This window comes from Poecilia mexicana, unplaced genomic scaffold (genome assembly GCF_051168715.1).
Source record: "Poecilia mexicana isolate PSO_F unplaced genomic scaffold, ASM5116871v1 scaffold_21, whole genome shotgun sequence".
NCBI classification, from domain to species: Eukaryota; Metazoa; Chordata; class Actinopteri; order Cyprinodontiformes; family Poeciliidae; genus Poecilia; species Poecilia mexicana.
In genome coordinates, this window is record NW_028263390.1 from 6,586,787 (window position 1) to 6,614,637 (window position 27,851).

Here is a 27,851-nt window from a genome sequence, read left to right on the forward strand (position 1 = left end):
AAAAAAAAAAAAAAAAAAAGGCGAGGCAAGAAGTTCTTGCTTTACCAATCTGTCTACGTCCGTTCCCAGATACAAGCTGAAGGTGCTGCAGCTTTAGAGATTGGTCAAGAAACTCTGCTATCCTTAGGGAGCTTCATGTTGAGACACTACCTTTCTGCATTGACAGGTCCGTTTTTTTAGCTTGAGCATCTGATCAGGACATCTCCTCAACATCTCCTAGATGTTTTCCAGACGAGCTCCACCGAGTCCCCTGGGGAGAAGCAGCCTTCTCTTTGTGCTGACAAAGCGCCTTCACCTTGTCAGCCACATTAAAGAGGCCACAAACACACAATGAGTTCTTTGTTGTTTTGACTCTTCATGACTGTACACTCATCATCAAGTTTTAAAGTACAGAGCTTATCTATTGAATCCCAAGAGAGACCTGGAACTTGTTAGTGGAATTTTAAATCTCTTCTGATCAACGAACTCCTTGAAACGCCCAATCAAATTAGATTGAGTTTATCTCGATACGTAACTCACCAGAGTACTTGGTTACAAAGAAAATTAAACTGAGATGCAGTGGTTTAGGTGCACTGGTACAAAATGATTTATTTCTTGGAGAGGATTAAAAACCAATGCAGACGGTACAGAGAGCTAAATCAATTCATTGTTGCACTACTTTTCCTGATCTTGACCCATGAAGCTTTGGTACCACAGCAAAAATGAAACTTTGTTACACAGTATTTCCTGTTATGCCGCTAGCTCACTGATGCTGAAATGAAAGAGAAACTCTTGAATTGAGTGTTTCCTGATGAACCAGCTTTCCTTTCTTTTTGTACTAAAAGCTGCCTAAATGTAAAGTAGCTGAATACATTTTTCAACTCCTAAAATAAGAGCTGTTTTAAATTTGCAACTTCTAACCCTTATTATACTTCATAAACAAACACAATTCGTGTGAACTTGGATAGAACACCTGGTCGTTCAGAGCAGCATATCCATTTCTTGTCCTCTGTAATTAGCCTGACCTTACCTGACTTTGTGGCAGATTACTTTTCTTTACCCTTGGGCAGTGACCTATTGATCTGTGCCACATGCCAGATTGCAGTAGGCCCAGAGCAGCTCATTGTGGATGCAAATGGCGGACACAAGGAGGAGTTGGAAAGAGTAACTGGGTTCAGGTGGCACGGCGACTGTAATCCATTTGGGGCAGAACCTAAAGCTCACTATCAGCAGTTTGATTCTGTCTATGCAACACAACCACTGACCTTCAGCTGCAGCTCAGTCCCAGGTTGCCAGAAGTCAGCAGCTCGAGCCTGGAAGGAACATTTGGATTTTCTGCCTGTCAGCTCTTTGGTTTGGGCCGTTGTGACACTGGTGGAGTCAGCAGAGGTCTTTCCCTTTACTTTAGTTCATACAAAGTGCTGTCACCTTCCTCCAACCCCCCGCTCATTCTGCCGGTAATAGATTTGGTTTCTTGAGTGCAAAATGACCTCTGTTTCTAACATGACACACAGGTCGTCGGACGGGGGGATATAGAGTACCTATTGGGAATGTGTGTGGAATATGCTGTGGTAAATAAATATTTAAGCGCCTCAGCAGCATGACTTCACCGCATAGCTGTTGTGCATGCAAAAACATGTGAAACCGGCATTGGACCGCTAAGATGGATGAGATAATTTGGAGTTTTGACGGTCGGCTGAAGCATCTGGAATGAATTTTACAGTCTGCAGCACTATTGCTCCATCCCCTGGAATCTTTTTTTCCTTCTATTTGGATGGTTTCAGGTGTCATTTCTTTGCTGTTCTGCAGACCAATTTCCTCTTGCAGGCCTGGGTGTGTAACTAAACATGTGTCTGCTTTAGTTTGGACTGAGGGTGAAGGCACCCCTCTCTCTCTCCTCCTCTCTCTCTCTCCCTGTTCTTGATACTTTTAACCTGGGACGAGGTTGGGACGTTTGGATGACAATCAGAATCGTATGTGAGGTGAATGCAGAAACCGGATACCCTGGAAGGCAGGGAGTTTGAAGGGGTTGTGTGGAGAAATAAAGTGGGAGCGTTTTGTTTTTGCTTTCAGATTTTAGATAGTAAAAGTAAGAATGTAGCTAGTCTGCTTAGCGTGTCGTGTTTGGCCTAGCAATCACATGTCAAACGGCTGCTGGAATTCCATCAAGAAGATGCTACAAACACCCCCCGCCTAACAGAGTCATCTTTTACCTTTTCGTGAGCCGACCTGCAGCCTTTTGCTCGCTTGAACCGAGGCGAATGTTGGGCATTCAATTCCACTGACTGCGACAATTGTAAAGCGCTTATGCGAAAGCTGATAATGCAAGTGGACGAAAAACGGGCTCATCTGGCAGAATCGATAACTGGCGGCAGAGGGAAAGGGATACGAGCACAAAAGCTCTTCATCTTCTCATCTGTTTGCGTGTATCATGGAATTAGAGGATAATTGCGTTAGCATTAATGCCATGTAACAGCCACCAGGGGAAAAAATCTGGAGATGTTCTCTGGCCTCTTTCCGATCCTCTTAAACGCCAGAGTCGTCTTTGGGGTTTGCGAATGTATAAAAGACGCCCTGATTACATACTGGCTGCTTGGCTGTAGGAGGAGATTATAGCATGAAACGTTGGGTTTGCTTTAGGATTTTGCCAGTGACGGATATTTAGAATAGAGTGTACCACTCTTTACGGATAGTTTCTGTCCAGATGGCTCTTTAAATTCGCAGAGTTGGTTAGTGTCAGGGAGGCAAATGAAGCCAGTTATTCATCTCACTTACACGCTGAGAGAAGCAGACACCCATGACAGCCAATTATTCTTCTCGTCTGCACTTTAGTTCTCATCTTCACTCCTCCACTGCGATTGGGAAGAGTTCAGCATCAGCACATTTTTTGACCCAGGCTCCAATTTGCAAGGCTGCAGAGGCTTGTTAACTCTTCAGTTTTAAGTATTTGTTTTTCCTCGTCTTAATGGCAATGTAATTTCTCTTGTGGTATCAAAGAAAGAGAGCGATTCCGTTTTCATTTAATGCCGTTTTGAGACTTGGCCGATAATCAGAGATGTTCCGGGATAATTATATTTGCATTAATTTGCATGTAAACAAAAGACTGTCTCGGAATTTTTCGGGGGAGTTTTCTTTTCCTGGTAGTTTAGTTTAGCTGTTTATTGTATGGTGGTGAAAACAACAACAACGATGGCTTAAATTTCACCTGAACAGTTTCATAGAACCTCTACGTTTTTCTTTGGATCAGTTTTTCTAGTGGAATTTGGGAGCTTTTATTAATGTTTCAACTTTACAGAATAAACTATAGCTAAATTTTATCTTTTCAAGGTAGCTATATGGGCAATGGGAATTTTTCAGATTCCCATATGTTAGAGATTGTTGTTATATTTGTTGATTTTCACTTCAATGAGTAATAGATCAGTTTTACAGTTTGAGGTCTTTTCAAACTTGAGTTTGAGTATCGTTTTCAAACTTTCACTTCTAGTAAAAACCTGGCGCCGTTTATTCAGATATCAGATTATTTTCTCATTCTTAAGTAAGACTGAGAAAATAAAGCACAATAAAATACGATAATTCAAATGTACAGAAGTGGAACTTTGATTAGGAACTTGGATTGGCAACAGTCGTCAATAAACTCACATCGGTGCCAATAAACCAGCCCTTACCTGTGGCTGTCTTTGCCAGCATCCGTATCCATTCTGTGATTCCACTTCAGAGCAGAAAACCAGCCATGAGGAATTTCAGATGTCTCTCAGTGTTATCACTGGCAGGCTGTCCTATCTTGCTGAATCTCCCCTCAGTCAACAAAAGATGTAAAAGGGGATTAAGGCATTGATTTTTGTAGCTGTGCCGTGGCCCGCTGCACTGTGGCAGAGGGTTTTTGAAGAGGATGGCTTAAAAGGATTTTCAAAGATGCAGTGCTACATCTCTGCCCACCGCTCCTTTAAACACATGGCACGTAGCCCTGTGTATGATGGATGCGGCGTAAGCCGAGGCCGCCTCTGAAACCCTTCAGAAACCACGCGCGGAGTTGATGAAAGTGCTCTTGCAGCGGCACAACATCGGCCGATGATGGGGAGGGGAAAGACGGAGAGCGGTCTAGAAGATTTTTGCTGAGGTGAACTTTTGCGAAAGATGTAAGGCTCGAGATCCAGGAGCAACGGAGGACACTGCAGAGCAAGCGGCGTTCTCTTTCTGCTTGTTGCTAGGATACAAGGCCTCTATTTTTCTTTTTTCCTCACCATTATGGGGTGTGCTGTGCTCTGCTTTCAACACAGAGAGGCACCTCATTTGACTTCGCTCATCTCCACTGTCCACTTCTCAACGCTTTTATTTTTTTTACTTTGACAAATTTCTCCTGACATCTCTTGTTATGTTTTTCTTCAAAGCTTCTAAACAAGCTCAGTCCTGTTGCAGGAGGAATGAAGATGAATTGATGCTGTATTTCTGGCTGTTGATTGCTGCTAAGCTGCACTTCTTTAAGGAGGAATGCATGCTATATGCCCCCAGGGGCCTCCCTGTAGTTGGTTGCATAATGCAGTAAGATACACCAGTTGGAATTAAACTGGGAATTGTGAGGCTGGATATGGCGGAGTTTATGCAACCTGAAATTGCACAAAAAGTGTCTCCTGCAAGCACTTTCCATGCAGAAGTTAATAATTAACTGTTTGCAAAACAGAGGAGGAGATAGCAAGAACGAAAGCAGACTCTTGGCAGTCGATTTCAGCCGTGTTGCCACGGTTATGGCAACGCAGTGTACAGGATGGATAAGGTGCCCGCATGAGTAGCCATCAGGGAGAACACTGAAGTTTTAAAAGTGAAGAAATACGTAAAAAAAAAAAAAAGGAAAAAAAACAGAAGGTTTGAGGCTATGTAGGGTCAGCAGAAGATCTGAAGGCTCAAGCAGCGAGGGCTGGAAATGAATAACATTTAAACTAAAAAGATGAAAGGGGGGATAGAGCAGCGCAGTGGAGACGAAGCTGTGAGGAAGAAAAAAAGAAGAGCATGCACTATTGAAGGAAGGGAGGAATTATGTGGGAAAGAGACGTTATTAACGAGACGCAAAGCCCAGACAAATCCTGCACCAGCAGCGCTCCAAACAGCTCAATTCATAAAAGCGATTCCTTTGAAAGAGCCAGCGCTGGCCATTTAAATCTTTAGTGGGATTGGCTGGCAGCACCGTAAGCGAATAGAGAAGCTTCACTTGTAGTTTGTGACCAATTTCAAAACACACATTTTCAGAACGCTTTGACTCACCGATACCGAGTTGAAAAGATTTTTTTTTCCTTCAGTTTTTTCTTCATTCTGCACTTTCTTTCATCTTCCCTGGGAAACACAGTGAAAATGTCTCTACACTCTTAACGTAGAGACGTCATTTTACCTCACATGCCTCTGGAGTTCCCAGAGAGACATACAAACTTCATGCAGAAAATAAAACATTTGAACTCAGAAACGTACTTTTGCGAGGCAGCAATGCTAACAGGCTACTGGTGCAAATGGCTTTATGTGTAATTAACAAGCTTTCATCTTAAACTTTTAGATTTCATAATTAGTCTGTTTAGCATGCTAGCGTCGCAAAAAAAAAAAAAAAAAAAACAACCTTCAGTCACCGTTTATTCAGTTCCCTTAAATCTGCAAACATTTCCAAACCAGAACGTTTTATGATTGAGGTTAAAGACTAAAAACGAAGAAACTGAGCAGTGTTGCTGTATTTCTGTTGATTTAACTGACATGTTGTAGTAAATGGTTTACTTATAACTTCCTATTTTGCTTCCTCTTATTCCATCTTTGAATTCCTTAATGATACTAAAAAGTCTTCTTCCCTCAGTAAAAACTTCCACACCAATGAGCGGTGCTGATTTCTCCAAGCGTCTCGACCTACAAGCTGATCTAGCTAGTAAAGCTATGTCACCCCTATATTTTTTAAGATCATTCAATAAATGGCAATACCTCCGAGTCTTAATGCTTAACTGCATCTTTCCGCTGTGTAAGTACGTTCTTCCTTGACATTTATGACTCGACTCTTTAAATCCCCTTTCTGTATTTCATTCAGAAGCGAAATCCATCGGGGGGACGACATTCTGGCAAACGCGAGTGCGTATTTCACCATCGGCGCAGCACCGGCTTCATCTGCTTCCACGCTGTGTCACCATTAAATATCTCAGCGGTGGTCTTATTTGCAGCTCTTCTTTTTATGAATTACGCCCGTCGCAGGGAAGCATTTCTCATGAAGCGCCCCTCCTTTGTGCAAAGGCGGCAGATGTTGTTGTCTTTATGGGGAAGTACGGCACAGAGACTTTAAATTTCTGAAGAACATGAATCAGAGGAGTTCACCCTGACAGGAACTTGGCTGATGGTTGCGCTGGGTGGAGCGTATTGTCATTAGGCAGTAATAAAGTTGTAATAAGAAGCACTTGCGGGGGTTAAGAAAGGCGGGGCCCATCCCTTTTTCTGTCTCCAGGAATTCCATATAACAGGAGGAGAAAGTTGATAGACAGATAACATATGTGACTTCTCTGGAAAAGGAAAAGCACCACAAACAAATTCCTTCATGTGACATCACTTTTACTGTTATTTCTTTTTTTTTTTTTTTTAAATAGCCTGCAACAGTGGCCATATTTAGATCGCTACAAGCTGTTGTATTATCACTACTATTGTTTTTTGGGGGTTATTTTGCCGATGCCGCACAGATTAAAGAAAGCACTTGATCCATTACTTGCCCCATTTGATCCACTACACGCTTTCAGGGATGTTGGACAATTTCCCAGAACACGCTGTTTGTCCAGCAGGCCAGGTCGCCGTCCCATCAGAGAGAAGGAGAGTAGCAAATTCACACCTACGGGCGCGCTTACGGCCGACCGGGGTTTCAAACCGAGCGCTGTTCCTGCGACGAGATGCAGGGTTTCTCTCTAAACAGGGAGGCTTTATGTTTCAGAGGAAAAGATTTGAGAGTTTTGCCAAGGACAAAAAGCCAGCATATGTCGCTGTATACTAATCTGGGGCTATTACAGTAAGATGATTAAAGGTTTGATAACCCTGCATTTAAAAAAAAAAAGAGAGAGAGACAACACTAAGGGCTTATTTAGATCCTGTCAGAGCTGATTTACAAACCTTTTTTTTTTTTTTTTTTTTTGCACAAATCATTCAGATTTAGATTTGCTTAAATTTCATTTCTAAACCATTCCCCCTCGCCGCTGTCCACTTCGCTCTGGTTGTGTTGGTTAAATCCAGCGAGGCGGTGGACCACCTGCTGACCGCTTGTCTGGGCCTGACCGTTGCCGCTCTCCGCTAATGTGAGCTGACACGGCGGCTCTCAAAGGACAGCTGGCTCTGCAGACGACAATGGACACAGAAGAGTGTCTGACCCAAACTTGTGTTTGACTTGAGTGGGATGCTGTATTCTGAAAAAACAAAAACACAAAAAACTAAATATAATTCTCATTTTTAGTCAGTCTTGTCTTTTCAGCTTTAAAGGCAGCAGACATTTCTTGCGGTTATGATAATCATTTAAAGTTCACAAAATATTAATACATCTTTTGGTGTTCTTTTATAACTTCTCCTTTTATTATTTACTTATTTTGAACACTCGGTGCTGCTGCAAAGCTAGCATCAATTTCATCTACAAAAAAATGAACTGTAATCGTTCCTAATGGAAGTTCTGATACACAGAGATTCTAACAAAACAAAACAAAACAACAAAAAAGAGTTACTGGAAGCCTCTTTCTCAGTAACACTGTAGTATCTGTTTGCTCACCATAAAAAATCCAATGAGTTTATGTCGACAAGTGGGAAGCAAAATACCTTCCAAAAATCAAGTATCTGATTGGAATATTTGTCCAAATAAAAGCTCTTAGGGTTCGTTACTAAACAGATGTAATTCCCAGAGCAATATTTCCCAGCTGTCCTACTGGGGCATTCCCACATCGATCTGAATCAGTCAATCTCTGCATCTCCATTTCGAAGGTTTATAAAATGGCACCCGCTCAAACCGCTGCAGTGTTTTCGGGGAACGAAGCAGACGGTCGGTGATAGACGGCCATTTTGGTCTCGGCCTCCTTTCGAGGTTAGCTGTGAATTTATACAAAAGGCAGATGACGAGCATTTACTTTCAGTAAACTGTTAACTTTTATCACCTATTAGCACTTTTGAAATCCCAAACTATCCATTTAGTTGAACTGAACTGTGCTGCAGTTTCACGTTTTCTCCCTAAATCTTTGTTGTCAATTATTGTTTTTACAGCTAAAAGCTTCTAAATAACTTCTTGTCAAGCATCAGATCTCCTCTAAACTTTGAATTCTCTCGGCTGCTTGCAAATTTTGTATCTCACCGGCAAAGTTTCACAACGCAGCGGCGACGGTTTCAGACCTTACTTCCTGTTTGTCTACGTCATTTCTTGCTCCGTTTGGTATTTAGACAAGAAAAAAAATCTAAACATAAAACAATGGCTTCAGTGGTATCAGCTTCAAAACGACATTGCATGTGTAGCCAACAACAAGCGAGAAAGTGTTTCTTGATAATAAGGTCCTGAATAGTAAAATTACCAGTTGATGGCTTGCCATTAGCCTTTATGAGGTGTTTGTGTGTGAGCGCGCGTGTGTGTGTGTGTGTGTGGGGCCAGATAGAGTCCCACTGTGGTCTTCATCAGATTGATTCAGGGCAGGTTAACCATCTGGCTATAAACCTCTAGTCTCACTTGCTAATGGAATTTGTTCCTGTGTGTCCACATGCTTGTGGTGTGTGTGTGTGTGAGTATGTTTAACGCTTAGAAGAAGCAACACTAATAAACCTAATGGTTGTGAAGGCAGACAGGGGCTTTAGGCCTATTAAACAGGACAGAATGCTTCAGCTCTACAGTGGCACTTATGGATCGCGACACTTATGATGCCTCTGAATAATTTATGCCGGTACTTAAAATTCTTCCTACATGCTGTCTGAGCTCCGGTCTGGACATAAATTAAAAATGTGCTTCCTCGTCGTATTGGTTTTAAAGCCTCTAAATAAAAAATAAAAAAATCTCTGTAGCAGCAAGAGTTTTATTGTTTGAGAAGCGCCGAAAAGGGTCGATGTTTGGAACAGGAACACCTGATGGAGCCGTTATCGGCTACAGTTAGATGTTTACTGGCATGATTAATCAGTGTCATGTCTTTGGAGCAGGGTTACATGAGGTTTGCTGCTGTGTGTGTTTTTTTTTTTGATGGATTGTTCCCTTGTGGTGTGCTTAGCACACCAGATCGCGGCGCCTGAGTCAGCGCTAACTCTCTTCCCGCTCACCTTTTCAATCTCTTTGTTTTACAGCGCAGTGAATTACGAACTGACCTGTTGTAATTGTTACACATCACCCAACTAATTATTTGCGGATTATAGGGGTCATTTCACACAATCCCCATACTGGCTTCCAATTGTTATTCCTTTGAAAACAGAAAAAACACTAAGCTAATTATATCCTGATTTCTGCTTCTTTTTTTACTGCCATTTCATTGAGATTCTTCAGCTGCTTTTGTTTGATTGCATCTAATTTTACATTTGGCATCACCTTTACTCACATCACAGCTTCTTCTTCTTCAGTGGGAGGGCATTATGTAATGAACTAAATTATTCAAATTTGGTATCATTGTCTTCCAATCATCCTCTGATTTATTGATGCGTCACTAGAACTGAGCTGAGCCGGGAGCCGCTGCTTCAAGAACTGAATGAATAGGTTTGAGGCCCAATCCGACATATAGGAGGAACAAGTCAACAATTAGACAAGATCGGACACCTGAGGAATGCTCCGGAGCTCCCATCAAACAAATGGGTCAGACATGTTTCCCACCAGCTCGTCTTCAGCCCTGCAGGTGGCAAAAACCAAAACAAACTGTAATAACAACCAGAAGCATCTGTTTAATATTTGCTTGTTGGAGCTCATGAGGTTTTTCTCAGCTGCGGCTTACTGGCAGTTTCAAACGTTTCAGTCGACTCTTCACTTCCCAGAAGTCCCACTTTAGTGTCCAAGAACATACATAGTTGTGCTGTTGCCTTTCATCCAAAGCGCGCTACATGACCCGTCACTTTAAGGATTAAAGATGTCATTTCTCTGCTGCTGCTGCTGCTTACAAGACTCTCGGTTAAAAATAGATTTTGCATTTGAACACGTGAGAAGGTGATTTGCTCCCTGCTTGGACGCATTTCACACAGTTCTGTCGAGAACTCACTGGTCGCTCGTACACAGAAGGCGTTAGGTTGTGTTTAAGCTGAAAGGCTAAGATAATCTGCTTATGGTAAATTACACCAGTGGTCGCACAGACACAGCTAACACAAAATTATCATAAAATAAAATAAAGTATTACACTATTTGAGTACAAACTAATTTATCTGGAAAACAACAACTGTCAGTGGTGTTTTTTTGTGTGTGTTTTTTTTAAAGATTAAAATTTCCAGAAACTCGACATAAGAAATTCACAACATTAATAATCAGAAAAATCACTTTGTATGTTTTGATGAATAACCTTTGAAAACTATGAAAATACTGTCAATCTCAAGTCTTTCAGTCTTTAAATGACAGCGACTTGTAAAGCATTGCAGTATTTTTTGTTATTGAAACTTTTAAATGTACAGATTATTCCAGTTATTTGACCTACAGTAAAGCCTCAAGTTACTTACAGCTCTGTCTCATTATTATTAAAATTATATTCTTATTTAACCAAAAAAGTTATTTCTGACAGGAAATGAGACGGGAATCTCTCAAAAGATAATAAATAGATGTAAAAAGAAGATCAATTTTCAAATAACTGCCATTTACATCTGGACCTGTATTTTCTAATACTTTATTTTACTCATTAACCGTTTCGTCATTTTTATTGTGATTTGTTTTCATCTTTTCTTGTTATTCCATATTCTATGGTGAGCTGTTTGATTCAATGTCCTCAGAAATGTCTGTTACTCGTTTGGACTCTGTCTCATGCTCGATAACACGCTATAATCTGATGTGCACTTATTTTATCCTCTTATCAGACCCTTTGTTAGCTGACAGTGTTTTGATTGTTCTGTCTTGTGGATTTTTGTTTTGATGATTTTGGTTAGTTTTTTTTTTTGTTTTTTTTTATCCTTGATGTTTCGTCCTCTAATTTGGCTGTTTATTCTTGAAAATCATAAATAAATATATATATAAAAAAAAAAAGAAGATCCATTTTCACAAAAAAAAACAACTTTGTGTTTAAGCCTTTCTCAATAATGAGTGGAATAGTTTTTATTATTCATCATTTATTGGCACTAAAACAATCAAATTCTTAAATGCTGACCTCCTTTTTTTTTCTTTTTTTTTGCACGGTTGGAATCAAATATTATCTTTTTTTATAAACTCCAAAGCTCTGAGTTTGGAAGGCCTCTTGGCCATCACCCTAATTCTTAGCTTCCCACTAAAAATCTCTGTTTATTTCAAGACAGCCTTGTGTTCAGGCCACTCTAAAATATTAATATTACTTCCCATCAAAAGAAACACATTGGCAAAATATATAACCAGCCAGGTTTACTATTAAACTTGAACTTTATGATAAATAAATATATTTGCATATCTCACCAAATACTATGTCAGTTAAAATTACTGTATATTTATACCAGAAATGATCTCTTTTTTTTTTTTGGTTGTGTATGTAACTTAGTAGAAGGGATGCACCGATTTATCGGCCAGTTGATTTATAGGAAAAATCCAGCTTCTTTGTGCAAAGCAAGCACAGATTTAGGCAGGTACCATTTTACAATTTACCATATTTTTATTATCATTAGACATTCCCAACAGTGTAAGTGTGCATAGATAATTGTCTTCCTCCGTGTTCAGGATCCGGTGGCGCTTACTGAGCCTTTGTTTGTCCTGTCCACCCAGATTTTCTTGTCTCTCCGATGCGCGTCGCGTCTCGCTGCCGTTCTCCTGTTACCCGTCCAGTGGCTTTATTTTTCCAGACGACAGCAAAGTCTAAGCGCTGTCGTCTTCATTTAGTTTCATCCAACGCTGCCGGACCGAGCGGGAGTGCTGCTGAGCTCCGGCCCAACGTCACTGTAGCTGCGGTTGGGATGAGATAACCGTCTATCCACGCCGCTCTTACGTAATTGCTTTTTTTATTTTTTTGTCTTTGTGGCATTTACTGTGCCAATAGCCCTCCACAGATCCCTTCCACCCTGCATGGGTAGGCAAAAGGTTGCTAAAGCTCAAACCAGCACAGGAAATGTTCTCTTTAGCCATGTGGTTTTATTCAAGAGATTGTTTTTTTCTTTCTTCCTTTCCTTTTGGATTAGTGAAAAATCCCATTATTACGTTGTTTTCAGACGGTATCTTTCTCCGTTTTCCTGCATGTTGTCGCAGGTTAAAAAAAAAAAAACTTCATTTGAAGATTTAGATCAAAACAGAACAGCAGGGAGCTTTTGTCCGCACTTGTGTACAGTAGCAAAGCCACAAGTTGAGACTTGCCTGGCCTCCTTTTCTCTCTGGGATTTGGATTCAGATGAAATCATAGTTTATAATGTCATAAAAGTGGGGGGGAACTCTTAATGGCACCACAACATGATGTCATTAGAATGAAAAAGACTGTTTTCACTGGATCTGAAGAAGCAGTCCTGGTTTGCAGATTGCCTCACAGGCCCACATGGGATATGGGATTTTTTGGCTGCTTATAATGACGGGGTTTTTAAGGTTTGCGCTGATGGAAAGATCGTCCTCCGTGTTTACCGTCTAACTGCGTGCCATTAGGCCCTGCTTACATAAGCAGAACCTTTGCCAGCTCAGCAGTCAGTCAGTCGGGCTTTAAAAGAAATGCAGATTTATGCAAATGAGGTCGCTGAGGGGGATTGTGGCGTCGAAACCGTGGCAACCGGGGAAGGAATGGGGTTAAAGAGGGCTGCGGGGCTCCAAGACAACTTTCTCCACCCGCGGGGCCCTCCGTTGTTTGTTTACACAGAACGTTGGTTGGCGGCTCGTACGTGACAAAGCCAGCTATCGCATAACAACCACCTCCTCCAGGTTTTGTCACAGTACGATCCCTAACTCCGCCGGATTTTACTGGGATTTTAAGTGATATGCCAAGTGTAAGCCGCTAGACCCTGTAAGTCTTTTGCAACTTTAGAAGTTGACATTCTTGTCAGTGTTTCACTCCATCAGTCTTCCCATCAGTTCAGAACAGCTTTTCATGCCTGATGCTAACATCACGCTTTATTGTGTGGATGGTGTGTTCAGGGTGATGGACGGTGTTAGTTTTTATCGCTTACGGACAAAAAAGTCAATTTTTGTTCCTGTGTCTCCAATAGGCTTCTGGCAAATCCCAAAGGGAATATTTTTTTAAGACTTTCTTTCAGCCCTTGCTTTCTTCTTGCCACTATTCCATGGATGACAATGTAGCTGAAAAACTCATCCTCATATAAGCATTTCATATCAGTCTATTCATAATTGTTGATATCAATAATTATTGATTAGCTTTTTTGTTTTAAATATCTGAAATACTGCCACACTGGTGGCATGACTTTTTCCTTTTCACTCCACGTCACGATGGCGAAACCTGAAACTGCTGCCGTGCAAGTTACTCAACCGGCTGTTGCCAGGTAACCACAGAATTACTGAGTTGCTAGGTAACCAAAGAGTGAGTGAGTTAGTTGATGCCACCAACCTACCTATTTCTGAGAAACACTTTTAGCTATCAGTTTCCATCCCACTGTAAAATCAAGAGCTACTTTACGTAGCACCCTGTGTGAATACTCCTGCAGGACAGTGTATCTTAATCCTGCAAGCAAATGAGTCGCAAACTCCCTAAACATACAATTTCATCAATCCAGCTGCAGAACAGCAGAACGCATGAGAGGATTTTGCAGCCATATGGCTATCCGACCTCTCCGTGGTATGAAAGCAGACAAATGACTTGACTGATTTGGCAGACTGTTGCATCACAATCTAATATCAGACGGGTATTGTTACCCAGGACGTTTGATGTTGGTCGTTCTTTATGTAACCGATGGGGATGCTGGGGGGCACTTTAAGGTGAAAAAGACAAGAGGTCACTGTACTAAATATTCTGCTAAATAACACAGAACATATTTTCTACATGGGCGAGTTCACAAGTTGCACAACACCCCAGAGGAGAACAATGGCCCATAGCTAATCTCCAAATGCCACATAATCCCTTCGGTTTTGTTTTTGTCTTGCGATGAATGGCCACTCTGCTCACACATGGACTGTAATTACAATCTTGAACCAAATATTAGCCCGCAGCTTTGATTTCATGGGATTAAAACCAAACGAGCCTGCCCCGACTGCCTTGCTTCTGGCCTAATCAAAAGATTAGGATCTGAAAGCTTTAGCTCATGTCTCACTGCAAATACCCGCCATCGGTGAAAGGTAGACGCATTTCTACAGGACATTAATGCGTTCCCAAATTAGTACGTAGCTCATGCACAGACGCACACTGGACTTGTCACAACCACAGTCCTATTTTTAGCCCGGCCGCGCTGGCCCGGAGGCGCGAGGAGACGTCCGCTGACCCTGCAGAAGGTGGTGATGTCAAGCCGAGGAGACGGCAGAGAAATGCATCACTTTCCCGGACAGAGTGTGCGACAGCAAGCGCTGTCTGCTTCGGTGTCCATAAATAAAGCAAGCAAAGCGGGAATGTCTCTCTTTCTCTTTCTCTCTCTCTCTTTCAACCTCCGACAGGGACGACGTTGACTGAGCGATCGATGGTCGGACATCGGTTTCCACATGTCCCGATTCATTAAACGGCACCACCTGACCCGCATGCGGCGCTGAGTGGCTGCCACATCATGATTACACGCATAACAAGATGCGATTATTGCGGGTAATTAGATTAGGACAGTAATGACTCCCTGTCATGTTGTTTAGCTTTAATGGTCTGATTGATTTGTGCTGTGCGTCACATGGGGGGGCGGAGGGGAAATGAAGCGGCCTGCTGTTTGGTTTTTATTTTAGACGGACTCCTCACTTTGCGCTTTGTTAAAAAACAACACACCCAGCAAATAGTCTGTAACAGACATTGGGTGGTTTTATATTATTATGATATAACGGTACCGATTTGGTTATTTATATAAAAAATATATCATATTGATTTCATTCATTTACTTAAAACAGAAAAGGAACAATTAGTCCCACGTCTGCCACAATACTATGTTGAACATAATACTATTAAAATTGTTACCTATAACATTTATATTATTATATTATTATTTATTATACTCGACAACAAAGTATGTCTTGTAAAGAAAACAGCAAATAGTAAACCATTGAGTAGACTTTCATATTGATCAGGACTTTTGTTCGTTTGTTTTTAAGTGAATGGAGATTCATTTTAGATTTTGAATAATTGCTCCCACTTCCTGTTTGCTGTGAAATTTCCATGAAAAAATTGGTTTAAATAATTGGCTGTGTTTTCTTTGTTGCTGCCGTATTGAAAAGACATTTCAGCTCTTAACTCTTAAAACAGAATTAAATGTTGCTTAACAAGAAACTTTGTGTCAAACACATTAAAGTATGAGTCAGATATTCAAAAGGAGCTTACAGAATTATTTTTTTTTTTTATCATCGTTTTCCAGTAGAGAACACAGCTTGGATTCTGTGGTCACGGTTCAAGGTGTCCTCACAACTAATCAGCTTTCTTTTTTCCATACCTTCACCCTACAGTGAATCGGAGGAATGGGATTATTAAAAAAAAAAAAAAAGAAAGAAACTTGAACGTTACAGGGAAGGTTGTTAAAACCCCACCAAGAAATCAAATGAGTGCAAAGTCGATTCCACCTAGTCCGTATGTTTAACGGTTGCTCAGAGAAGATGTCCTTCGGTTGCGTAATCCAACCGGCACTTTGACTTTGACACAAGTCCCTCCGCATGCACTGCACCTCTCTAAGCGTGAAGTCATTCTCAGCTGTCTTGACATGCCAAGACACACATTCATACATCCTTATCTACATAACAAATGTGCTTTTTTTTTTACCCGCTTCCAGATCACACTCCTACACGAAAAACAGTGTGGATGGTGAGGTGAGGTCCTCTCTCTCCTCCCCGAGTGGGTGCCATGTCTTGTCAGATGGGGTTAGCTCCCTGCCAGCTGATGAGCCAGTCGAGGCTTTGAAGCCCTTCCAGGGGCTTGTGGGTTACGTGCTCGGGTTGCCAGGTTCTGCCGTTCCCCTCATTAATGCAGCATGGGTACCCACTTAACGTGCTCCTCTCTGTTGATCTGGCCAGCTTGCCCCGGCCTTGACCCATCGCTGCCCAGCCGAGCAGAAGAAGCACGTGTTAACTCTGAGAGGACTCATGCATACATGCACTTATATACTGACACAGTAGCAAATATTAGGTCAGGGATGTTGTTGTTTTTTTTGTATTGATTTGCAATGTAAAAAAAAAAAAAAAAAAGACTAAAGTTATTGGGGCAGAAACATTGGGTGCAGTTGTCCATTGATCTTCTGCTCTTGCTATCCTCAAATGCATATAAGAGACACTTTTGATGTGAGTCTTTAATAAAGCATAACTTCAAAACCACTCTAGGTGCATCTTATGGCGCAGCGTGTATTTTTAACTCCCATTAACATGACTGCCTTGTTTTAAAGTAAGTATCAGCAGCTGTGGAGTCCATGCTAAGTAGAATTAGCAATATATAACGTCGTTATTTCTGCAATACAATTCCACCGTATTTCTTTGTCTTATTTCTATGCGACTACCTTTTTAGTTCTCAAACTGTAGAAAAAAACCCTGTAGGTCCATGACAGAACTTACATCTCCACATTCTACACTAACGCCTAAATATCGGATTCAAATAAATTGAGACAAAGCAGGAAAAACATACACCCTTCATCCCAGTACACACTCACTATTCAAAAGACATCAAAAACTAGATACTGACATTAAATGCCAGACGAGACCTGATGTTTGTCTGTTTGTGCTTCCAAGCAGTATGACATATTTATTCATAAATATTTATGTTTTGGTTCAACAGATGAATTTAAAGATGCAGTATTATGTAAAATCGACTCTTCTGAGCTTTTCATCATGTTATAATTTTATTCCCTTATCAAAAACATACGCTGGAGTGTTGCCTTGATTCTTTCATGCATGTTTGAGAAATCCCTTAATCTCCCGTGGCAACCATTCATCTGTGCAAAACGCCTGGTTTGACCTAGCGTCGCCTTCGAGACACTTTCAAGCTTCAGTTTCCAAGCTTACGAGCCTCCGCCTCCCTCCCCACTCGGCTCCTTCAGACTAGCTAGCAGCCATTAGCAAACACCTGCTGAAACTGTGCTTCAGCTGAGCTCATTAAAGGAGCTGCTTCTCAGTGAAATGCTGGTGAAAACATTGTTGAAGGGTTTACAGAGAAGCTATATTGTGATGACTTCCTGAAAGCGGAGTTTCAGAAAGAGCAGGAGTTTTTAAAGAGACAGAGGCCCAATTTTAAGGCATTACATCAGGAAATAAATGGTAATATTTGATATATATAGCATTTATGTAACTGGAGGTAACATAGTTACTTGACAGAACTATAAAATGGCCTGGAAAATGCAAAATACCGGCCTTTTTAAGAGCCAATTGACCATAAAAGGGAACAAATGCTGCAGACTCATTAATAGTGCAGTTGGACATGGATTACAGTCCCTTAGAGTAGGTTCAGATTTTTCAAGATGTTATTAGTACCTTTGACATCCAGGATTTACAAAGTTATTCATGCTTTAAGCTTAGAAAGAAAATTCTTATGTCTGCCCAGTTCTCTTTCTTCCAATCATTGCTGCCTTCATCCATGAGCCGATCTGAAGCCGTGGTGCCTTGTTCCTTTAGCTTTTTTTCCCCCGTCTGACGTCTTTTCATATATATATATATATATATATTTTTTTTTTTTTTTTTCTGCGACTTCTTTTCATATTTTACTTCCCAGCATGAATCCAATGTGTTGCAGACCGACTTGGCTTTGTTCAGTTTTTGGTTAGCTGAGACGTTTTGGTGGGTTAGCTGGATTCTCTGAGGTTGGCCTTTTCTGGAATCCGCTGCAGTTGGAATAAGTTGTTGCCGAAGGAGAAGAAGGGAGAGCTTGGACTGTTTCAGCTCTTTCTTCAACATCTTGAGGTAATTGACCCAACCTGGTCCCGCCTTAAACACACACACACACACTCACATACATGCGTGCACGCACACACTGTAATCACAGATGGGTTTAAAAATCCCCTTTCTTCCACAACCCTCATGCACATTTTCCCTCCCTCCCACACAAACTCACGCTGTCAGCTTAGACACCCTTTCAAACCCACGCACACACACACACACACACACACACACACACACACACACACACGCACACACACACACACACACACACACACTCCCCTGACTTCCAAACGCAGCGCATAGGCATTCACTCTTGGCGCACATGCACGCACGCACACACGTTGCTTAGAGAACATCTATATCTCTGTGCTAAAACACTGAAATACAGCTGTGAATTGGAGATGAAAGCCAGAGCTGAGCCAGGAATAATAAAAGCAGGCTGATTTCAGCATGCTCTGGGCTCCTAAACTGCTCTGGGATCTGACTTGAAAACATGAGGGGATTCCAACGCATGGTCCTTTTTTTTTTTTTTTTTTTTCAACCGGAGTATTTTACCCGAGCTACTTTGATGTTGCAAAGACCTTGGAGTCCAAACCAGCGGAGGATGGTTTATTGCGTCGTTCCCTTCGGTGTCGTTTTACTGCCTAATTTTAATATTCTCATATACAGAGCCTTCGCGGCAATATCTAATTCCTGCGACGTCTCCTACTAGCATACCTGACGCGTCTTCGTCTGCGCTCCTCAGTCTGTTTTTAATAGGCAGGCGTGTTTCGACCTACAATAAACTTTTGCCCGCCCCAGCATCCCGTAATGGGATTTGTGACATGCGCCCTAGAAGGCGGGATGCGCAAGTTATGAACAGATGAAGGGGAATGTGGCCAATTTAAAGAGAGCATTGTTTCACCAAGCCAAGCAGTTTTTATTGTAATCGTAATCAAATGCTATAAATAACGTTTAGATTTACTCCAATTGAGAAAAAAGTTGCAGGAAAAGGTCACTGGAGATCATATAACTGGAGAGTTTTTTGTTTCTTCCAAACTCCTGATGAAAGGCTGTTAACGCCGACTTAACAGGAAGTAAAAGGTTACAAGCCTGTTAGCTATTACCCATGTTGGTTTCGCATGATGCAAGAGGGAAGACACTTGAGGTGAATGAAGGACATAACAACTGAAGTCCATGAAACAACACCGCCATATTTCCTTTACATATTCTATTCTATTCTCCATACTGCAGCACAGCTAACCATTACAGCAAGTTAGACAAGGTGAAAAGCTGAGGAAGAGTGTTTTAGCCAGTTCAGGTTAGAAAAGTTCATCAATTCGCAGCAAGCAGAAAGTTGTGGATTCGTCCCCAGCTTCCTCCTGTCACACGTCGATGCTCTGAAGCTGCCAACAGATTTACATATCCACGTATGAATGTGTGCCTGTTTGTGACCGCAGTGGGTGAATGCGGCTCCTGTGGAAAGTGCTTTTATTGGTCAGTATGGCTAGAAAAGTGAGGTATGAATTATCAGTGTATTATTTAACTGGTAATTTGGATCAAAGATTTTGGGTAGCAAGTTTCTCACAATAATTTGCTGCAATTTTGTCCCGTTCTTCCTAAAAGAACTGGTGTTGCTGAGGCAGTGTACCTTTAACCTTTCAGGGTTTTATGGTGGCTGGATTATTATTTGGTTTATTTGCATATTTTGCACCAAGCACCTCTGACAAACAATAGTTTTGGTCATCATAGCTGACCTAAAATAGGAAAAGTTGAACTTGACGGCAGACAGTAAAGATTGTTTTTCTACACAGTGTATGTAAATATCTGGTTTCAAATGTTTAAGGTGATATAAGGAGATTATCATGAGACAATAATTCTGGTGTAGGGAGGTATTGTAAAGTAAAGCTTTAATGGGTCATCCCTAATAACCTAATCATGTTGAGTTCAAGTTAAGTTTACCCTGTAAAACTTTAACACTCCCATGCTGTGTGATTTGAATAGACACTATTATTCATATTCTGGGTGTGGAGTTGGCCCTAATCTTAAGAGGAACTGCAGCTATCTGACTTGAAAAATGGCCAAGACTAAGTGTGATGCATCGCAGAAGAAGCAAGATTAGCTGATTAGCTGTTATAGACAGATGGGGATGGGGTATTCTGGAGCCTAGAAGCAAAACAAAGTAGGGTCAGCAGAGGTCAGGGCCTTTCTAAAGGAACCGGGGCTTGGATTTCTTTCGGCTGACCTGTCCTTGTTGTTTGGTTTTACTCGCCGAAATGACTGTCTGGAAATAATCAAACAGAACAGTTGTTATGGTTGGAGCAGGAATAATAAAAGGATGTAGTAAAAACGGAAATAAATGGGGGAAATGAGGAGTGGGGCAGAGTTAAGGAGGGAGTGGCCAGTGGAAGTGGGTCACAGTGGCAGTGACGCGATCCAGAGTGACGTGCTGAAAGGCGCATGGACTTGCGCCACTCTGTGCCTCACCTTGTCCAGTACACACACACACACACGGGCGCACACACACATACACATCTTAAAGTCTGCAGACTGTTTACTACTAATCTGAGCACATTCTACATCTTTTTCTAATCCTTTAGGCAGCACATAACACTACGTTGAGCTTAAACCAGACTAGAAGAAACATCACCCTCAGTGTTGGGTTGTACAAACCAGTGCAAGTAGGATAAGATAAGCATTTTATCTCAACAGTGCAGCTCTGGTATGATCAGAAGCCGTTCCTGAGGAGTTGTTGAGAGGGAAAAGACGCGATGCTTGAGGGAGCGAGGAGTGACGATGGGGCCGAAGGGAACAGTTTAATTTCCTCACCCTTCTTCCTTCAGGATGACTCTGGAGCCCTGGTGTTAAAGACTGGCAGGCCGTTGCATTCTCCCTGAAGCTGCGTGTGTGTTTTGGGAAGAGTTGGACTCTCCCGCACACTCAGATTTAAGGGCCCGGCATCCTGCATGTTTTAGTTCTCTCCCTGGTTTAATGCACCTGGATCAAATAATGGCTCGTTAGAAAGAACATTGACATGCTGAAAAGGTTGCTGCTACCAACAGGGAGAGAACTAAATGTGCAGGATGCTGGCCCTCGAGGACCGACTTTGGGCAGAGGGGAGTTTTGCAGGTGCAGAGCTTAGTCATGGGCCAGTTAATGGTATAAAGCTAGCTGAAAATTTAAAAAATGTAGCTTCAAATGAGATTTGAAGCAACTTCAAATGAGAAAGCGATGGAGAAACAGGAGTTTTTTCCCCCACTTATTTTCAACATAAAGAATTCAGCCTTGTTTCTCCCCCCTACTGCTGCGCACTGCTAGCTAGTTAGCCACCTATCAATCTTAATGTTTTTAGCATTGGTGTTAGCAAGCTAAGAGCGACAGACAGATCTAATGTCACTCGTAGCTAGCTGTACGTGTCACTTAGCCCAACTAATTAACCAGTACAGGCCTGTTGTACTTGTTTCTTTATAAAAACATATGTATAAAAAAGGTGGACTATTCTACACAATATACAGTTAATAAAAACTGTTAAATTCAGTTTTTTTATGTTTACTCGTCTTTCATGTCTAAAAAGTCATGAAAGAAATTCAATAGATAACATTATTATAACTGCAAAAATCTGTGTAATTTATTTTTAATATTTTCTGTAAATGCCATATGATAATGAAAATAATGTATTTTTACTCAGTGTTATCATACCATGACATTTCCAAGCCTAAGTTAAGCCTACAGGGTAAAGAAACATCTCTAATGCTGCTAATTTTCAAAAAACACTTTCACACATGTCAAAACTCTGTAGTTGTTCCTGTGAAACAAAAGTACATTCACTTTTCTTTTGTTTGATTCCATAACTTAAATTAAATAGAGTGACATTTATCCACTCTATTTAGTGTGTTTATCTCTGCCCTCTCCCCCTGCCCCCCCTTCCCTCCGTCTTTCGGAGTCCTCCACCGTTGTTGTGTGAGCGTGCTGGTGATAACTGAAGACCGAGGAGCCTCCGTCCTAATCGGCTTGAGATCTGGCTGCAGGTCAGGCCAGCAGATGACTGCAGATTAGAGGGTCACAAGGCAGTTAGAGAGGATTACCAGCTCTGGGCAGTCTAACCTCCTGCTGTAGGTGTCCAGCCGATGGCTGCCAAGCTGCACTGGCTCTCCGTAAAAAACCAAAGGTTTTCTGCTTTGACTCGCAGGACTAAAATGCAGTGGCTTAGAATGGCCTAGTCAAAGTGTGGACCAAATGTATTTGAGAACCAAAAGCAAGACTTTGAAGATGGACAATCTCAATCCAGTCTGAGTGAGCTTGTGTTACTTCACAAAGAAGAATTGTCAAAAATTGCAATCGCTACATAAGCAACCTCAAAAGACTTTTAACCGCAGTAAAATGTTTCTGTACATAAGTCTTTACCCAACAAATTAAAACTTAACTGGCACACTTTTCACATTTGTACTGGTAAAACAATTTGGTTTCATTTTCCTTCCACTTGACAGTCGATAAGATAAAATACCAACAAAAATCTTTGAAGGCTTCAGGATGTGTGGGGTGTGAATATTTTAGCAAGATGCAGGAGACGAGACTATTTTTCTTCTATTTTTCTAATTCACTATGTCGTAAGATTTTGAGACAACCATATCATATTTCTTTCATATCGGGGGTGCATCGATTGCAGTTTTCTGGCTGATTGTTGATTACTGATTTTTAGAAACCCTCACCGACCAGCCAATTTAGGCCGATCCAATAGTGATTGATTTTTAGACCTTTGCCAAGGTAGATAAGATCAGCTTCACACTTAAGTATCCGATCACCAATCTCCCAACATTAATGAAATTGGCGCCCATAAGTCGATAAATTGGTGCACGTCTACTTCTGAAAGGAAAATAAAAACGTACCAATTCTGACTCATGCTTGGTATATAATGTCTATCTCACCTCACTGATGGATAACATTTGTCGTCACTTTGTTGCATGAGTGTACCCTCTCTGTCCCACTGCAGTCCTTTGTGTGTGTGTGTGTGTGTGTGTGTGTGTGTGTGTGTGTGTGTGTGTGTATTGCAGAAGTGTGCGCCTCCTCGTAACTCAGCTTTTATCTCAATAAATTAAACAAGCCTTTTAGACAGCGGGTTCTGTGCCGCCTGCCGAGTCAAACTGCACCTCTCCCTCACACGGCTCGTATCCTCCAGCTTGAACTCGGTAAACCTGATCCAGGTTAGCACAGAGTGCTGCTACGTAAGGAGGACCCCAGTTGTGCAATTATTCTGTCTTTTTGATATTTAACAAGCAGTACAAAAGACATGCGGGCGACTCAAAGGCTCTGGTTCAGCAGAAAAAAAATAAAAAAAGAGTAAATGTTTGTTCATGTCAGGCTGCATTAAGTTTATTTGGCTCATAGACTGCGCAACAAATGGCAAACAGCTGCAAAAAGACATTAAATCTTTTCCAACTTGAATGGTTTTTTTGGGGGTTTTTTTAAGGGCTGAAAGACAGAATGAGATCGAAAACAGAATAAATGTTTAATGAGAGGTTTTATGTAGTTTTGTTTGAGAAAACTTGACCTTTCTTTTTCAGTCTTGTTCGTTTTTGCTTAAGACTCAACAGCTGATCAAATAGCAGATCAATGAGTAAAAAGTAGGGGATGCACCAATATGAAAATCCGGTAGTGTAGCTATTATGACTAATAAGCAATGTTTACAGACATTAATTTTTCACCCTTTTAACACCATGAAAACATAACTGCACCAATGATTATGCTTCTCTGCTTCAGTTAAACACCGTGCACAGCATTACTCAAATGCCACAGGCCAGTCCCCTTCTCTCCCCTTCTCCTCCAAAAACACGTAACTAATGGCAACCAAATAGAAACAAACATGGGTTACAAATATTGACTGATCAGGTGTTCCTGAAACCCTTGAAACTTGCACGACTATAACAGTAGGAATGTAAGGAAGAGGTCACAGGAAGCTGAAAAAGGCCTTTAGGGTACTGATTGGATTGCTCTTTGCCAGCCACATGGAGAGGAGATCAGTGCCAATCTTACTTTCCTTTGTAAGGAAAGTACAAAGGAAAGTACTTTTTACTCATTAATCTGCTATTTACTTATGAAAACACTTATTGAAGTGTTTTTGAACTGAATAGCACTTTACATAGTTTGTTGACATGGGTCAATAACCTAAACAACAGATTTAAAACAATAAATATCTTTGCTGTTGAGCTCATTTGTCTATTTATTCAACAATGATTATTTTGTCATTGCATGGTTAATTGTGATTCATTGCAGACCCTGCAGTTAACTCGATTTAAAATGTGTAATCAAGCAATAATACATTATAATTGACTCCTCAGAAAAGCTCTTTGTGTAGAATTAGTGTGGCATTAGGTCTTTTTCTAGATTCTTATGTATTTTAAATCCAAATTAAAGATGCAACATCATTTGTTGCTTCTGTACCATAGAATGTAATTTGATCACTATATAAAATAAGAGCTGGAACAAATGGCTCATAAGATCCAGTCACCTTAGTTTTGAGTCAGTTTTGATACTGCATTGGTTCTAACGACATTCGAAAACAGAAAAAGTTAAGTATCCCTTTTTAAGCCGGCTGAGTGGTGGTATATAATAACGGGTAGACTGGGGGAAAAGTCAAAGTCTGTTTAATTCAAGTTGAGCTATTCTGAAACTAAAAGGTCAGCTCTCTGTTTTCTTGTTGTTGTTTTTTTCAATCTTAGACTGAACCATTTGGAGAGCACTCTTGCAGAAAGACTTTTCTTGTTGTCGTTTTCTTCTTCTTTTTTTTTAAGTCTTACTTGCGCATCAACCTTTTTCTGCCCCACTGGCCCGCCTGTCTGCCTCTCGTTTCCGCTCCAGGTCTTTGAAATGCTAATCGCTTCTCCTCCGTCTCGTTTTCAGATTCCTCCTCCAACTACATCAGGCAGCTGGAGACAAAGGTCCGGATACTTGAGGACGACAACAACAAGCTCCTCTCTCAGGTGAGACGCAGACACGCAACATCTCCCCTACGAGCCCTGTCAGGATTTCACCAAAACTCAGCCCAAAACGTGCGATCGGTGGCTGCGATGCCTCTGCGAATACGTCCCCTCACAACGGGCCGAGGCTTCTTAGCTGCAGAATATGTGTACCCATGTTTAATTCATAGGGAGTCTGTAATCTGCAGATGCGAGCAATGATCTTAGCCCCAGCTGTTATAGAAGCTGGGGAAGTGGAAGAAAGATGAGAGGAAGAGGTAAAAAAAAAAAGAAGAGGGGAAAGCTTTAAGTGACAGTGACTGAGTAAAACTTTGTCCACCCCATCTTTCTCCTCCAACGTTGACCTCGTGGTGACTTCCCCCCAAAAAATTCAGAGGATTAAATGTGTGGAGCATGAAAGAGTGAGGAGATGGAGGAGGTGGAGGGGGGGGGGCACAGCAGTGTGGGTTCACCAGGAGGTCACATGTCAGTCTCCAGAGGAGTGTGTTTATCCACACTGCTCTAAAAGCCCAGGCACTAATTAGCCCTTCAGGACGGGGGATGAAAGTTTGCAACATTCAAAGGACAAATCATTAATTATTGGGATAGATGTCATTAAAAGATAGAGACGAGCATTATCATTTCATCAGAAGGTTTTATGATGTGCGTCAGCTCGTTTGAATGCCAGCCAGACTGCAGACAGTCAAGCTGAGGTTGAATTTTCCATCCTGAAAACCCTTTCACTCCTTTTTTTTTTGTTAATTTATTTTTTTACACCAACTCCTCTTTCAGTAGTGACGTCCCAACAGATTCCTGTAAGGCTGGAGTCACCGTTGCCAAACGAGACCCACAATTAGTTCCTAAATGTTACAATTAGGTGATCCACGTGAGGCAAGAAGAAGGAATAATGGGAGGCTCCTCTTTTTTTTTTTTTTTTTTTTTAGCTGGCATTTGGCGAGTAACTCACTCAGAGCCGTGGACCTTTTCCACGTAAAAACCAAAACCAACAGAGAAAGGTAAATAGTTGCCAAGTGAGACAAAATTGGAAGCTTTAAAAAGAGAAACATTTCCTGCAGTCGTAGCCGCATTGCTAGGATAATTCGACTAGCTTTGCAAAGCTACAAAGTGACATTTCTTGTCTCTTCTTCCTTGCAAAACATCTCAAACTCAATGGGACTGGAGGGAGGGAATCTGTTTTGAAGCCTGGCAACAGATTTTCTATTAGCTTTAGGTTTTGACTTTGGTTAGGCCATTTTTAACACAGATATGTTTTATGCTAAAAGCTATTTGGCTATAATTTTAGTACTATTGTCTGATGAAGGATGAACCTCCAGCCCAATCTTTAGTGTCTGTAGCTTCCAATAGATAATTCCTGTCTTAGTTGGAGGGGGAAAAAACGGCCCCACAGCATGATGTTGCCACCACCATGCATGATATATAAAATTGAAATTGCTATGTCACCTTTAAAAATCACTGACTTCAGCTGAAAACTGCAAGACCTCACAGAAAGTTGTTGGGATATTGTTATAAATGAAGCAAAGCAACCATAATCAGTAACTCCACCACAATTTTCAACAATTTTATGGCAGTTGTTTGTTTGCCTAATTCCACGGAGCCCTTGTATTGACTAATGTTATTTCTTTCTATATCAGTTAGTGAGTCAAAAATCTTCCGAATCATTTTTCACAATTGCCCTCTGGTGTTGGTTCGTCTTGTAAAACCCTCATGAAACACGGTAAAGTCTGTAGTTGGAGCATGACAAAATGTGGAAAGGTACAAGGTCTTTTCATTACACAACCAGAAACTAATGACGCAATAAATCTTTTCACGTTGTGTTTTCTCTCTCTAGGCCCATAACCGCTATAGCTTATCACAGATACAGATGAAAAAGGTAACCTTTAGAAATCTTCCTGAATGTTGGCTCTGCCGCTCACCAGCTCTTGGGGCTTCTCTCCTTTAACTCCTGCAAGTGTTTTGGTGCTGGGACTTTTCGCAGCTTTTAGCTTGAAACTTTCTACTTCCTAACGGACGGACACAAAGCAACAGATGTCAGTACTTTATTTATTCTTCCCCTAATCAGCCACGGCTCCACTAATGTTTTTTTGGGGGGGAGGGGCAGAAGGGTATAAAGTTTCTTCTATCCGCTAGATAAGGTTTGCAGAGGTCATCTACGCCTGATCTTGTCAAACACATACAGAACTACAAAACCCCATCCTTGACAAAGATGCAGTGTTTGTGTGATTCACCAATTACTCACAGCACTTCGTCTGTCATCACACAGTCGACCTGTGCAACAGCGTGTAAAACCGGTTTCATTTAATAAGGTGGTGGAGGAAATCCACTTGACTCATTTTGTAAATGCAAATTTGCAACTTTTTTTCTCGGCTGAAGTGGAGGGACGTAGAACGGAGCAAGCCCCGTCGAAGAGCCTCCCTGAAATCTGTAAAAACAAAGCAGGACGTTGGCCAAAGAAAATGTTATTTTCCTGTTCTGTGTGTCTCACTCCTTACATTTCTTGGAATTAAGAAAAGCAACCACACCTTAGCAGATTACTGTAAGGAGTTGGCGTCGCATGTAGTTTTTCTGAAGCGCTGCCCGTGATTTTTAGCTTTCTTCTTTTTGCGTAGGGTTGCCTCTGGATCTCTGTCTTGGCGCCGTCATTCTTTGACTCCCTTTAGCCGTGCAAAGTTGTTTCCCTGCAGTGGAAATGTAAACCTCTGTCTGCTAGAGCACCGTGTCACGTCCAAAAAGGGCAGAACAAATTTGAGGACACAGATGCAAGAATGAGGGTTCAAAAATAAGACAAAACTAAATTAAAAATAACTTTTCAGCAAGATGTATAATATAGATGGAAAAAGTGCTAGTTTCACTGGCAGACATTTTTC

At 41.3% G+C, this 27,851-nt stretch overlaps 1 protein-coding gene across 4 annotated transcripts in view; it reads left to right on the plus strand.

The window, feature by feature from the left end:
* Positions 1–27,851, plus strand: part of ccdc85cb (coiled-coil domain containing 85C, b) — a 51,832-nt gene that overhangs the window by 10,569 nt on the left and 13,412 nt on the right. For 3 of the 4 annotated variants that reach the window (XM_014984378.2, XM_088002074.1, XM_014984377.2), the window contains exon 2: positions 24,911–24,990. In XM_014984378.2, the coding sequence (XP_014839864.1) occupies positions 24,911–24,990 (80 nt within the window). Of the gene's footprint in view, positions 1–24,910; positions 24,991–26,815; positions 26,858–27,851 lie in introns of all 4 variants that reach the window. The other variant, XM_014984375.2, reaches the window with a different exon arrangement.